Below are 15,022 nucleotides of genomic sequence, written 5' to 3'. Positions count from 1 at the left end.
GGGAGGGCAAGAAGAACTTGCGCATTCAAAAGCAGTTACATGAACTTTCTTCAGTTTGCTTTTAGCTGGTAGGGAAATACCGATGTGTTCTGTCATCTGAATAGCCTAATTCACTGAAAAATGTTTTTAGGGAGTGCATCCTGAGATGGGAAAAGCCTCTAGGAAAAAGAGAGAAGCAGGGTCTACAGGGATGTTCCCACYGAGGTCCATGGGAATGAGATTAGCATTTTTCTACTCTGAAGTGCGTGTGGAAAGTCCTGCTGTTGCCATTTTGTATCGTAATTCTTCAGAGGACCCACGCAGGCCTGCCACTGAAACTGCTCAAGTAGTCTGTAGCTACTTGAGCTTTTATAATGTAGCGTGACAAAGCCTCGTCTTGCCGTTCCTGTAGCATCACCAAATACAAAATTTAAACACTGGAGCCTGCTGCAGCAGGAAGTCTCACGTTAATTTCTACCTCTCCACAGATAACAGTCGCTCCGTTTGAAATATGGCCCAGAGTCCCACTTYGATTTGCCTGCTGTGCCAGGGTTACATCTAACTTGTGAGGTGGCAGCTGAAGGAACTCCATTAGAGTCCCTTTTTGAGTCAGAGGAATCCCAGTCTCTGCCAGTCAGAAGGCAGCAGTCAAAGAGCCAAAATGGCTATCGCTCAAGCTGGACACATTTGCAAATAGAAATCATTTGGGAATGCAACTCACTGTCGGTCTTACTGAATTAGTTTCCATACAGTGAGTAATATTAAATGACCAGCTATTAACAATGCCAGCATTTCCAGTTGCGTGTAAGAAATCTGCACTCTAAAGATTTTCTGTGCACTGGTAATATAAAATGGAATTGCTTTACTGTCTTAGATTTGCCTGTGGCAAAGCTTTTGTCCTGCAAATCTACTGAAGGTACCGCATCCACTTTTTTTTTTTTTTCTCCTAAGGAATTCCTTCACAAACCTTTTCCCCTCCCTTTTTATTTTTGCTGTCCTTACAATCCTCATGTTATACCTAGCTTTCYTGTGATAATCAGGAGGCAATTCATACTGGGATCTTCTAGAGGATTGAGTAAGTCTCTCTTCAGGAGTAGGAGAATTTCTCAGTATGGTCACAGTGCCTTTTACACAGTGGCTATTAGGTATCCATTCTATATTTCATACAGCAAAATTTAGGGAGAAATGAGCTGTCTATCAAATACAGATTCAAATCCCATTAAAAAAAGAAGGCTAAATCTAGTGGTCCTTATAGTTTGCCTTATTTAAGGATGGTTTAATAGAGATGTTAGTTATTGTTGGAGGAAAAAAAGAAAAAAAATACACAAAAATCCCCCACAAAGCAGGTAAGAAACAGAGTTACATTTTAAAAACTACAAATTTGTTTAGAGATTTTCTGTATGTTAATTATTCCCCGAATTGAAGATAGGTAAAGTAGATAGTATCATATTATCTTGTTCTGAATTTGGTAGCAGATGAATGCATCAATGATTTTAACTCAGTGAAACAGTTTCTACACGACGAGAACATAATGAAGTTACATCAGGGATGAATCTGGCTCTGATTGATTTAGAAGTGGCAGATAGAGAATTCAGAAGTCTTTCAGATGAATTATGACACAGGGTCGAAAATCTGTCCTTGGTTGTCAGGTGCAAAGTAAAGAACATGGGGATAATGTGGCAAAAAAATCAATGTTTCCTCAGCAATTTATGATTTAAAGTAAGCTTGGCTCATTCCTAATCCTAGCAAACAAATATTTGCTTAAAATTAGTGCCTTGGCATGTGTCTAGATGAAACCCTAAAGTCAGACTCTGGCTTCACCATCACTTCTACAATGATAGTCTTAAAGAAACATTTCCATGCTGCCTACAAATTTAATGGAAAAAGGAGATGGGGCACATTAATCTCAACTATGAATTTCCAGACCAGCTGTTGCATAAGCTTTTGTGTAACTTTTTCAGTACTTACAATCAAACTCCAAAAGGCCTTGTCTGTGTATTTTTATTTCCAAAAAAATAAAAGATTAAAAAGTGCTCAATGTCAAGAGCTCCATTTCAAGCTGTGTAGAGAATCGAGCTGAACACACAAGCTTTGTTAGAGGTGAACCTTGCTGCTCTCTAGCTCTTTTTTGCTTTGAGCTCCTGCCAATATATTTCCTCTCCCACCTTTGCTTCCTATACATCCCCAAAGGTATAAATCTATTTCTAGTTTCTTTTCAAGCATCCATCTTCACATACCATTTGAGAATCTGTGTCTTTTTCCTTCTATACATCTTTGTTTCTGTTAGAATGGGTCCTTCCCTCTTAGTATTTCCGTAATTGTAAACTTCATGAAAATGCAGATTATGCAAGGTATGCCTGAAAAGAAAAAAACTTTTAATGGGCTGTGCTGTGCTTGGAAAATATTTTTTAAATGTTAATAAATTCTAAGTCCTATGAGCTGATCAAGCTTAAAATCTCCTAATGAAAGCAATTAGTTTATACTCCTTTATTACTATCTACGAACAACACTCTTTAAAATGTAAAGTGAAGTTTAAGGAAAGGTATTTATTTCAGGATTATTTGAAATACTAACAAGGAAAAAAAATAAACCTCTCAAAACCAGAAATCTTTGGATTTTTATTTGTATATTAGTAAGCCTTATACTTTCCTTTGAAGGTTTTAGCATGTGTTGATGCAAATACTTGCAGCCTTGCAATAACAAAAGAAATTCCAGCTTCTCCAATGATTACTAGGTAACTCAAATTGTACATGTCATGCATGTTTTTGAAGGATGGTGCTTATAAAATAAAGTGAAGAGTTTTTTAAAAATTGGCAGATTTTTAGTTTGTTTTTATGAAAAAAATTGGAGACAGGTAATTCCTTTTTGTTGGTTGATTTTTTTTTCTTTCTGTCATTGTAATTGTATCAGCCTAAAAAAACTCAATGCAATCTTTTATATATATATATATATATATTTATATATATATTTACATATATAGTTTATCTTTTGTAAACTTTCTCTGTGATTTTTTTTATTTTAGGCTTTACACCTCCAGGGATGGATCGGTCATCTCCGGACAACAGTCCAGTCCATGGCCTGTTACGTCAACCCTCCATTACAACAGGAGCCAACATCCCTATTATAACAGAGCTAGGTAAGAAAAGCTAACATATATCCATTCATGTACRTTCCCATATCTTTTTCCTGCTTCTCTTGTTGTACACTCTCAGGAAGATTGCCTATTCTGTATCTTATACTGCTGTGTTTTTTTTTTCCATTAATTGTTTCAAATTATTCTCACTAATGAAAAATTAGTAACATTTTGTTTCACTTTATATGAATAACTAAAATATATTTATCTCTTTCCTTTGGGTTTTCTTCATTTTCTTAAATAAACGCTATATCAGACAAGATACTTTTTTTACATACTCTAACCAGTAAGCAGGGTTCTGTGGAAGAAGGTTAAAAAAGAAAAAAAAAAGAAACCACAGTAAGTATGAGCAGACATTTCCTRTGAATTTAATCAATAGTAAGAGGCCATTTGTTTATTTCTTCATGGTCCAGAACTGTTTAATCATGTGTAACCAAGCTCTGTATAATAGTATGAGACTTGTTACCCTTGAGAATACGATGATGGTAGGTAACYGGGCTCTGATTTCCACTCTAGCTGTGGGTATTTATGTTGTCAAGTGGTGTGATGTGAAGTGCAGAAGCTGTTCTGTTTTTTTCACGGCGAATACAAACTTGATTTGTAGTCCTTTGTCCTTTTCTTTCAGTTCTATTTTTTAGAGCCTTACCTGTCTTTTTCCCTTACTTTATTCTCTTTCTGTACTTTCTTTTCCCCCTAAATACTTTACTTATTAGCTAAGCCTGGCAAACTTCTGCCTTTGGTTTCAATCAGTCAGGAAAAAAACAGTGGAACCCACATTCTAATGATAACTGAACTGGGTAAGAGTGCCTTTTTCCTTCACATCACTGTCCTATTTTCTGTTGTTGTTCTTACTGTCATCAGCTTTTTCTTTATTTTTCTGGCTGTATCAGAGGGGCTACCCTCATGGCACTGCTTTGAATGTGTTTTATTTGTGGTTCTGGTTGAAATTGACTGTCTTGTTCTGGCCTTTCTTAATGATTTTTTTTTTCACGCAGCATCAGTAAACCTTTGATCACACTCGTCTGACCTGCGGGCTGTTTTCATAGCACCTTCTCACCAATTCATTTTCTTTGGCCTGGGTACTCCCCTTTCTCTCTTTCCCTCTCTTTCTCTCTCAATCTCTTTTTTGTTATTTCAGCCTATTGTCAATGTGATGGACATGCCTTAACAGTTCTCACAGGAAGTCAAAGAAGAAGCAAAAGATATCAGAAAAGAAACCCCAGTATCATACTTTCCCTTAAGCTACTTTTTTGTTTATTTGGGGATGTAGACCATTTCTCGGAAGCTCAGGTTTTGAAGCTGTAAAAGGGCAGCCAAGCTTCTGTGTTGCTCCCTCTTCATAAAGAGAGATCTCAGGAGCATTTGCCAGCAGTGTTGGACTAACATTTCCTATGATGCAGCATTACACATTCAAGTCTACTCCACCTAGCCCAGAGACCTTTCGTAGGAATCATAGCAGGCTAACTTGCATCAGGAAAATAAAGATATTGAGGCTAAAACTGCACTTGCAGAAGTGCATTAGATTTGTAGCACCTGGAGAACTGACACCACCCACAGCTCACGAGCTGATGTCAGTCAGGTATTAGTCTGCCAGATATAAGTGGAAAAAGAATGCTACTGTCAATAGTGCCTGCTCTCAACTAGCAAATTAAACTAAAGCACAAGCTTTGCAAAAAGTATGTTTGAAATGGTGCATCAGGCTTTCAAATACTATATATAGTATTTTGCTCAAGAATCTGGTGAATAAATTGRTAGCCATAATACAAAGAAAGGAGTATTGTAGATATTGGTATTTGTTAGGATGAATTGCATCAGAGCATGGGGAGGCAGGAATTTTAAGTTCTACTTTGGCTGTGGTCCTGACTTTCTATATGATCATGGCCACGTACTGTTCAATGGGGCTCTAAAAGGAAGATAATAATGCTTGGCTGTTTAAATGGCTATTGTGAAGTTTTATTCGTGTTTTGTAAGCTAAGCATGACAAGTGTAGTTGTATGTAGACRGAGGTTGAAAAAGAAGTAGAAAATGAAGCTGCATAGGAAGAAAGATCAGAATAGCGGACAGAACTTTTAAACTAACACCACAGCCAAGCCTGGCCAAGTTGACACCAGCTCTCCTGTTGGTTTCAAATCTTCTGGAGCTGGCTTGATAGGTGCAGTCCCACAGGGAGTAGGAACATAGTCAATGTATGCATTTTCAGATGCTGAAAAAGTTTTTAATTTTCCTTCCTTGCATGGGAATTGAAATTAATTTGTCATTTAGTAAGTTAAATGGGTATTTTAATGGCATAACTAAGCAGTCTGTGCTTTCATGCCTGAGGAGTACTAATATGGAAATGAAATATTTCATGAAATATCATTCACTTGATAAACTGATCTCAAGGAAGGAGCTATTTATATTGGAGGGACAGAGGCAGAGAGCTTAAGYGTGACAGCTAAGTGCTAGAGAAAGTCTAAATACCAAATACTACCATAGTTGGGCTTTTCTTTAAAATAGCTTGATGACCCTTTATCACACTGGCTAATGTAGAATTTGTGGTTAAGGTAGTGAGAATGTGGAGAAAAATATCTGAACAAAAGGCACTGCTGCAAGAGAATAGCTGGAGTTTTGCTCACTTCTTCAGACGTATGCATGCTAAAGGGACAGTTTATCCTCTTTAGAGCTGTGAATGCATTAACACCACTCCAGTAAGAATCACAGCCTCACATCTAACAGATGCCTGTGGGCTAAATCAGTGTTTTATGGACAAGCTTTATTTTACAATGGGGTTCTGACTTGGTGTCTTATGATAGCATTTCAGTGTACATCCGCACAACCTTAGCCACTGTTCCTGACCAATACCAAGATGATCTCAATATGTAGAAGAGCTCTATGTATCTCATTTTGAGTGCAAGCAGCTGGTGCCATGAAGCTACTTTTACAACAAAGGGATAGTCACCTCCCAAGAGCAAGAGAGTCACCTCTTACAAGCAAGATAAGGATCAACAGATTTTTAAATACACATTTTCACATCCATCTTGATTTCATTTTCAGTGACGTCAAAGACACAAGTCTGTGTTTCCAGACATATGCCTGCTGTTTCTTTTTCTTTCTGRTTGTGTAATACGTAAGGTCATGTGCTGGTGACCCACAAGCATCTTATGTTTTTTTTTTATTATTATTTTCAGTGAATGATTCAAATGTTCAGTTCTTGGACCAAGATGATGATGATGACCCAGACACAGAACTGTATCTCACACAGCCCTTTGCATGTGGAACTGCATTTGCTGTCAGTGTGCTGGATTCCCTCATGAGCGCAGTAAGCAAACAAAACATTTTTCGTTCTCTTCCATCAGACTTACTGTGAAAGAATATGAAGTRCAATCCCTGTTCCACAGGTAGTCAGAAGAAGACACTTTTCTCTTAAATTTCAAGAGAATTCAAAAGGATAAACTAGGATGGTTTCAATTGGATGTAGAGACTTTAAAAAACTGAGCTATTTATGACCACTGTGAGTGTGTATTGGCCACAATTTTTAAGGGACAAGTCTCATGTTCAGCTTAAAAGATTATAGTTTYCAAAAAATGCTGCATCTCCCTTCTGAAGCCCAAATGCAAATTCAGTTTGTCAGTCTCTGTGCTAACTGTTCATATCAGACAGCATCCACTGTGCTTTAAGCTTTTAATTTCCTGTAGCCATGAACAATGTTAGATTCATGCTCTGAGCATGAGCACTGAGGGACACTGATAGAACTGTATGAAAGCTACTGTACGCATTAAGCGAACTCTGCTTGTGTGAAGAGAGGTCATCGTCTCTTTTTCACATGAATTGTCTTGTGAATCAGAACATATGTGCGTGCCAGAAACTACAGATGGTGGCCTTTGGTTGTCAGAGTTTTGTTTTGGAGCTGTAGTATAGTTTTGAAGCGTCTCAGACATCCCTCTTTTCATCCTCCTTACTTCATATCTACTAGGTTTGGACAATATTTTGAGAACCTATTACACTGTTGTTTCTTTTCTGCTGTCAATTGTGTCTCAAACACATATTTGTTATAAGTTATTATATAAGTTACTGGTATTAGCTCAGTTGTTCTCCATGTTTGGATAGGTATTCACCTGAAGCAAACAGTACTCATTCAACAGAATACCTCCTACTGGAAAAGAAAAACAAGTTAAAATATTTGTTGGAAAGAGATGTTTAAAAACCATTGTAGGATGGGGCAGAGGAGGGGCCCTCTCAAAAGAAATCCATTAAAAATAGCAAATATGAAAAATAGCAGATATGACTTGGAAAATGACAAATTTAGAGTAATTATAAATGAAAGGCAAAATGCCATTAAAGTTAAAGCAATGTTATTAAAAGATGTGCTAATTTTCAGTTAAATTTTCTGTAAAAGACCAATTAGTTTAAAAGGCTTGACAGCATTAACTGCAAAACATAAGCACTCTGGTAATTATACTTTAAAAAATGATTGAACAAACGGGAAAGCATCCCTGAAACATTTACACTTTGAAAGAGCTACACTCTAATTCCGTAGCACAGGCTAGGTGGCACTGCTACCTCAGATATCTATGTCAGGATATTCTTGTCATTTACCCAGTTTTAGTATCTATGATGCATTTCCTTTTTCAGTGTTTAGACCCTACCTATTTCATATTCTCATTCTAAGTATTGATTATATAAAGATGTTATGCAAACATCCAGCGTGGGGTATAGCAATAGCAAACAAGTATTTCTTCAGTTATGATTTTGCAACTAACAGAAARAATTCCTCCATTACTGGAAAGTGTCTTGTTACTTTAAGTGCTGCAGCACCTTTCCAAAGACATTTTGTAGATTGCTTTCTTATAAGTACTGGCATATCGAGGCCATGTACCCTCCCACAGAGCAAGTAGAAGATCACTCTCAAATTAATTTTAGTGTATTATTAGCACAAAGGAAATGGATATCAGCTTGTTCAGCTTTTCAGTGCCCCCCAATTCCAGACTGGCAAGAGGTAATAAGAGGAGTCTGATTTTCATGGCAATCGAAAGAATGGAAGGATACTTTTTTTACTGAGGAGGGTTAAATATCAGTACAGGAGGAAGCAACTCTATTTAGCAAAAGATGCCAAATTCACCGTCCTTTCAAGCATGTGATTGGGCATTTCTGATGGGCTGCAATGCCAGAACAGTCCATTCTGATAGCTGGAATCTTTCACTCATTGATGGCAAATGAACAAAACCATCATTTGGCTGCACTCATCCATCTGATTAAATAAATGGTGACATCCACATCAGTCATGGTGTGAAACCCAAATTAAGCCATTGTTCCAAGATAAATGTTGCCTCCTTTGCTAATAAGTATCTTAGCTTTGCCCTAACATTTGTCTAGCAGTGGGAGGCCTTTCTGCAGTGACAGCATTCTGTTCCACTGACAATAGACCTGATTCTGTCCTCACTGACGTCGCTTTCAGAGCAGGGTATGGCTCCCAGAGTTACTCCTGTTGGCACATGACGGAAGTCAGAATTGGACTCATTATTTCTTATTTTCACTTTCATATTCTCTTCTCTTTTCTCTTTTCTTTTCTTTTCTACTACTGAGCTTATGACACGTGTCTGACTTGATACATTATCTCACCAATGTTTTTATTTCTCAATTTAATATGAGAACTGTAGTAAAATGAACAATATGGCAATAGTGTAATTTTGCAGTGGATAATGCTGTAGTGAACTACAGCTGAATTTACAAGAGGGGACAGTTGCGCTCTTACAGTACAAAATTCAGATGTGTTTAAATCTTGGATTCCGGCTATCACAGCTATAATTTATATTATAGAGAGATTTGGGATACAATGATTAAGCCTAATGATATCTCCTAAAGAGTGAAAAAAATATTTGTATAACTTCAGTCTTTCAGATGTTACAGCAATCACTACAAGTCACATATAAAATCAAGCCATTTTACAGAGACCAACATCGATCAGTCTTAGAGTAGCTGAACATTTCTCATCATTGTTGGCCTCACTGTAATAAGATTATAAACCAGACTCTAAAAATCTACCAGTAAAGCTATCTATTACTTTTGTTACATGTTCCTTTATCTTGATTTATATAGGAATAAAAAAAAGCATACAAAAGCAAGAATAATATTTTAAAATAATATTAAATATCACTACTTAGAGAATAACAACAGATGGTAATCAAAATGCTGATTAGAAGGTTAGGAAAATTGGAGAAAATGGTATGCTTTCCTAAAGATGTGTGCTTGAAGTGCCATACAGAACATGATGAACCACATTTTTATGAAAGGGCTTTTCCAGCTTCTCCTGCCACAATGTCTCCAACCTCTAGATCTAGGCAGAACTCAGTTTAAGATCCATGAAATTTGTRTCAAGTAACAGTGCTGCTTAGCTACAGGAGCAAAAGAATTATGCTAACTATTTTAGATCTGAGTTGTATATTGTACATATTGACAAAGGATGAAAAAAAGGCTAAACACAATGCAGATTCTTTGATTCTGAGCACTTCGATGTTGGAAAAGTAGAGCATGGTGGGCAGAGCTGCCAGAGAGGGTTTGATTCTCACCTCAGTGACATCGAGGAAGATGTAGTTGAAAGGAAGAACAAAAAATCATGCCCAATTGTCTTCTCTTTCTCAGCTGTGCAGTGTCAGCTGTCCCATTAAAAATCATGGAATCACTCCCGATTTACATTCATGCARTGGGTCACATTGATTTTTCTATACGTTAAGAAAGGTTTGAATACTACGCTTGAATTGCACGTGGGCACAGTTCGTCCACATACGTAAAAGGCAATTTTAGATTACCTGCTTTTTCAGATTAACTGATTCTTCCTGAACGTCTACTAATGTCAGACTATTTACAGTATACTTTGTTTTCTCAATATGTAGTGCTTTACTCAGCCTAATTTAAAATAATTGGAATTGGTGAGATGAGAATATTTGCTTTAGGACACCTATAACAATAACAAGATTTTCCTCTCATTTTTATTTAGTCAACAGGTGAATGGCCTGTATATGCCTATATAAATGAGCAGCAAAGCTTGAAGTTATGAAATTTCAACGTAACAATGAAAAACATTGCCATTAATGTAGAATTAATTTTCTCTTGTTTTATCTGTCATCTAAAGTGAAYAATAAAACTGACCTTTCATTATACAAAGAAAGATTATCAAAGTAACATGGATAGGGAGCCAGTTCTGCTTTTTGATTTCAGGATAAAACATTTCAGCTTGTACCTCAGTTTACCAATGTATTAAATACAATTACTTTATGTGGAAAGAGCAGTGACTTTCACTGAAAAGTATTATTGAAATCTTTGCACAATAATCACCATTTGAGAATTCCGTAGTCATTATTACATGGTTGGCTTATAGGCATTTGTTCTAAGTCCTAATTTCAACAGAAGTCACAAATCTGGTAACATGACTCTTGTGTACTCTATTAGCTCATTTTCTTCTTATATGTCCCTCACACTTACAAAGCTTCTGAAAACCCAGACATTAGTGACATTTTAAGTGATAGTGTCTGCTTTTTTTGGCAATGATTATTCTTTGCTGAGTATATACTTTACATTGTAGATATTTAACTGAGTATCTCTGAAATACAGCACTATACTTTTAAGTGAACTTGAAAGTCATTCATCTGGCATTAAATTAATATTTAAAATGCCCATTGTTTGCCTGACAGACCAGCAATGCTACAGATGCTGGCAAAATGTCAGTGTGGAGTAAATCTTCCCTAATAAACCACACTTACCTTATACCCTAGAGTTTTTTAAAAGGACCACCAGGATCCCAAACTCATCATACATTTATCTGGAATGAACTCAAGATGTTTAATTGATACATGCTTATGTCTGAACACTGTCAAGTCTCGTAATAAGATGTTTAGTACAATACATCGGTTAGACTGCTAGAGTCCAGCCACAGTAATAAGTAATGACATTTGCAGCACAAAGGCAGCTCCCCAACGAATTGGTGACAAGAGTAAAAAGGCAATCTAGCCTGTGTAAGCTTTAAATGTGGTCTGAATTTTACAATTACATGTCCTAAAGCCCATTATTAGACATGAAGGCAATGCAAAGGAAAGCAGTCATTGCATCACTACTAACACCAATTATAGGAAACATAAATCATTCAAATTTTTGTACTTTAATAAAAATCAGCCTGAATTGGTGTTTAGAAGGAAGGATCTAGTATAGGAGCCTAATGGGATAGAAGAAAATAGAGTAATTGGAAGCTGCTGTCTTTTCACTTTCTATATAAAATTATTTGAAGAGACAGCCAAGAACTTTAAACAGCAGAAACCCAGAAAAGTTGTAATTTGGATGTCTTCAGTTGTGACTTTAATGGTGTTTGCTTAAAGAGCTTTCTTTTATCTCTGCAGACATACTTCAATGACAATATCCTCACACTGATACGGACATTGGTAACAGGAGGAGCCACACCAGAGCTGGAAGCACTGATTGCTGAGGAGAATGCATTGAGGGGAGGTTACAGCACGCCCCAGACACTTGCAAACAGGGACAGGTGTCGAGTTGCACAGCTGGCTTTGTATGATGGGCCGTTTGCAGACCTAGGGGTAAGATCGTAGGAGRAAAGTAGGACAGAAGCTAGTCTGCAATCAATTTGTTTTCTCGCAGATTGACTTTAAAATCTGTCTTAATTAGCATATAATTTCTATTATTTAATTTGACACAGCTTTTGGAAGGTCTGATGACACTTTACAGCATGGGTGCCAGGTTTGTCCTTACCCTTTTTGAGAAGCCATRTGAGTCCCCAAACTCCTTGTCTGGATATTTCATGCACAGTGAAAAAAATGGTGTGACACTTCTGAGCTTCTATTGAAAGGGATGGATGAGCTGACTTGTATGAAACAAGAAATGGTCACCTATTCTAAACATGAACAGTATCTACACCTTTGTTGGGTTTTGATGGGCTTGTTTAGTCTTTGCATGTTCTGGAGCTTCCAGTTCTTATTTAAAATAYGAGCTTGAAAAGAAGCTGTAAAGATTTTTTTCTGCTGTTTCTGGACAAGAGAAAATTCTTGTGAGACCCTAGTTTTCTAATATTTTCATTCTACTATCCTAAGAGTAGAATAAAAAAAAAACTTTAAAAAATGATGGGTTTGGATAAACAAGTATCTAGGGATGKTTTTTGGACCAAATAGTCTTGAGACTAATCACAAAGCATTCACTTTGCTTTGAAGATGATGCCCAATTTGATATTTCTTAAATTGACCTTGTATTCRCCAGTTTTGATCAAAGAGAATGGAGCAGTCTCCTTCATAGGAATGACAGAATATCATAGATTAAGAATCGATCAGGGGTATGAGAGTACGCAGAGAGAAACAAACAGCCTATCATTTCTCGTAGCTGCAAATGGGGTCCATTCATAGCTGAGATTAACAGCTCGTCAAAACATTTGGGTACGCAGAGTAATGTTTTGGCAAATAAAATGAGCAAAGCAATCCTTCAAATGCTACTTCACCAGAACCTCAGTTGCACTCTGTTGATGAAGGTAAAACAAATTAACACTGTTAATTAACATTGTTACCTAAGAATCAATACTTTAGATACATAAATATATATACTATATAATATATATAAATATAAACTAATTTTTAGCTAAGCAAACAATTATTTTTTATTCTTTATGAAAAAAGACTTACATTTTATTATTATTTTAAAATGATGTTTTATTATTATTTTAACTTCCAATTTAACTCCCTAATTTCTGTTGTGCACCCTAGTGACTTTCTCAAGCTGATAGTGTTTATACTGCAAARAAAAGGGTCAAAAATACTAACCAATTTGTTAAGACGATAGCTATCGTAATTTGTTGAATATGCATTGTTTGATCTGAAAATTTACATTTCCAACTTAAACCAAATCACCTCCTCCTTCAAATTTAGCATCTTTTCATGGACCAGTGTTCTCCAAAATAATGATCAGTTTACATAATTACTTGGTTTGAAATAAAACATTTAGATTACTTTTTTCCTTGCATACCAGTTTCCTGTTGATGACAAACAGCTAACTCTCTYGCCATTGTCCTTTTTGTGGAGGGTCAGACTGAAAATCTCTGCATTGCTTTAACAGGGAAAAGAGAAAAAAAATGCTGTTCTTTTTTTTTCTCCTAGGATGGAGGTTGTTATGGAGATCTATTTTGTAAAGCACTGAAAACATACAATATGCTTTGCTTTGGAATTTATCGATTAAGGGATGCACATCTAAGTACACCTAGCCAGTGCACTAAACGGTAAGTCTAGCATTTTAGACCATCTCTGCTTCACTGTTCTTCAGGCTTCTGGGCAAGGAAGATCCCAGTGCTTGAAACGAGCCTAAATAAGAGCTTTCTCCATTTTTACTGTATTTTTTCCACACATGCTATCTTTTTGCTAATTCAGGACAATTCTTTAGTTGAGTTCAATCATAGGCTGGATATCACAGCATATGTTTTCAGCCACTTTTAATTGAAAWTTTTTTAAGTAAATTTGGAGCACATATCTTCATCTTGTTTGATTTATTATCACCCACTGTTTGCATACAAGAAAAAACAAAGATTTGCATTTGCTAATGTCAATCAGCTATAAATCAGTATCATTAGCAGAGGCTGGTTATCTTCCAATTTACTTCAATCATATACTTTAGATGATAATAGCTAGAATTTTCTTTTTTTTCATACTTAGAATAAATATTCCTGTGGGCTTCCTGTTGGTATTACCTGTATCTATCATCATTTCTTCTCCTGTGTGGAAACCAACCACTATTAGTAGGCTATATTTTTACTTCAACGGAAGCAAGGCTGAGCCCAGTGTTTAGACAGAGCACACAATTTCATCTTTGCAAACTGAAGGCCAGTTAGCAGCTTACTTGAAATGYGTCTTAATTAAGTGCCTACTAGAAATACACATGCAGACCCATACAAGAATTATCACAATTCTGCCATCTGTTACTGTCTCATTCTCTACCAAAAGCCTCGCTATTGGAAATAAACAACCCTGCAGCCCACCAAAGTGTTTTCTTCTGTAAGAATCTGGTTAAATGGTGTAGAAAAAACATTTTTAGTTTAGACTTACACTATACTTGCTGTATTTTTTTTTTTTTGTTGTTGGATTAATAAGTCTCTAAGACAGCTAAACCRGATCTCTTACGAGCACTAAAATCCTTTAAAAAGAAGTTGTGAGCTTCATGATCTATTTTTACCTATTTCTTGCTTGGGCAGAAAATTCCTATTGCCTTGCTCGAGCATGTTCCTCACATGCACAAAAAAATTAAGCAGCAGGTTCTATGAGCTCTTCCTACTCCTGAAAGGGGATTGACTAAAAGTGGGGGATTCTTGTAATGATAAAGTTTTTATTTTGGGCCTTTGATATATATTTGGCAATGTTGGATTCTTGGATGTGTGAACATTCAGAGATTTCTCTTTATAAATGCTCTTTGAAGCCAGGAATGTACATGTGAAATGAATGAACAAAGTAAGCACTTAACCCCACTGCAAATTTGTTAATATATATTCCTTATTTCGTGTTATGTACAATCAAAATAAAATCAAGCAATTATATTCCTTGCTCTACTGACAGCGTTAAAATATTCCCTCATAGAATGAACTGCACATAAAATCTTCTTCTCCCTGCTTCTCAGCCATTCTTTTAAATGCCATAGCTGATGGATTATTGCTGATTTTTGACAATATGTTTATCTCTTTACTAGTGTCATTGCATTCCCATGCAGCTAGAGAAAGGAGAGTGGCTTATATGGTATATTTTCTGAATAAGCATGATGTGATTCCCTCGGGAAACATCCTACTGAATCAGAAGTGTGATATCTGACATAAGAAGGCCCCAAAATATAAGGCATATTATGTGAGCTACAATTGGGTACACACCAAAGGAAAAAGAAATACAAAAAAAAAAAAGGTTAGAAAAT

The 15,022-nt window shown here is 36.3% G+C and overlaps 1 protein-coding gene across 8 annotated transcripts in view; it reads left to right on the top strand.

Moving 5' to 3' along the window:
* The window catches only part of KCNMA1 (potassium calcium-activated channel subfamily M alpha 1), a 516,194-nt gene that overhangs the window by 492,651 nt on the left and 8,521 nt on the right, over positions 1-15,022 (top strand). For all 8 annotated transcript variants that reach the window (XM_085312304.1, XM_085312302.1, XM_085312303.1 and 5 more), the window contains 4 exons: positions 3,002-3,115; positions 6,280-6,410; positions 11,479-11,673; positions 13,234-13,352. In XM_085312304.1, the coding sequence (XP_085168430.1) occupies positions 3,002-3,115; positions 6,280-6,410; positions 11,479-11,673; positions 13,234-13,352 (559 nt within the window). The remainder of the gene's footprint in view (positions 1-3,001; positions 3,116-6,279; positions 6,411-11,478; positions 11,674-13,233; positions 13,353-15,022) is intronic.

The sequence above is a fragment of the Rhea americana genome, unplaced genomic scaffold, assembly GCF_003343005.1.
Source record: "Rhea americana isolate MKP2758 unplaced genomic scaffold, rheAme1 scaffold_36, whole genome shotgun sequence".
NCBI classification, from domain to species: domain Eukaryota; kingdom Metazoa; phylum Chordata; class Aves; order Rheiformes; family Rheidae; genus Rhea; species Rhea americana.
Note: the sequence above shows the minus strand (reverse complement) of the source record. Positions and strands in the feature narration are given on the sequence as shown.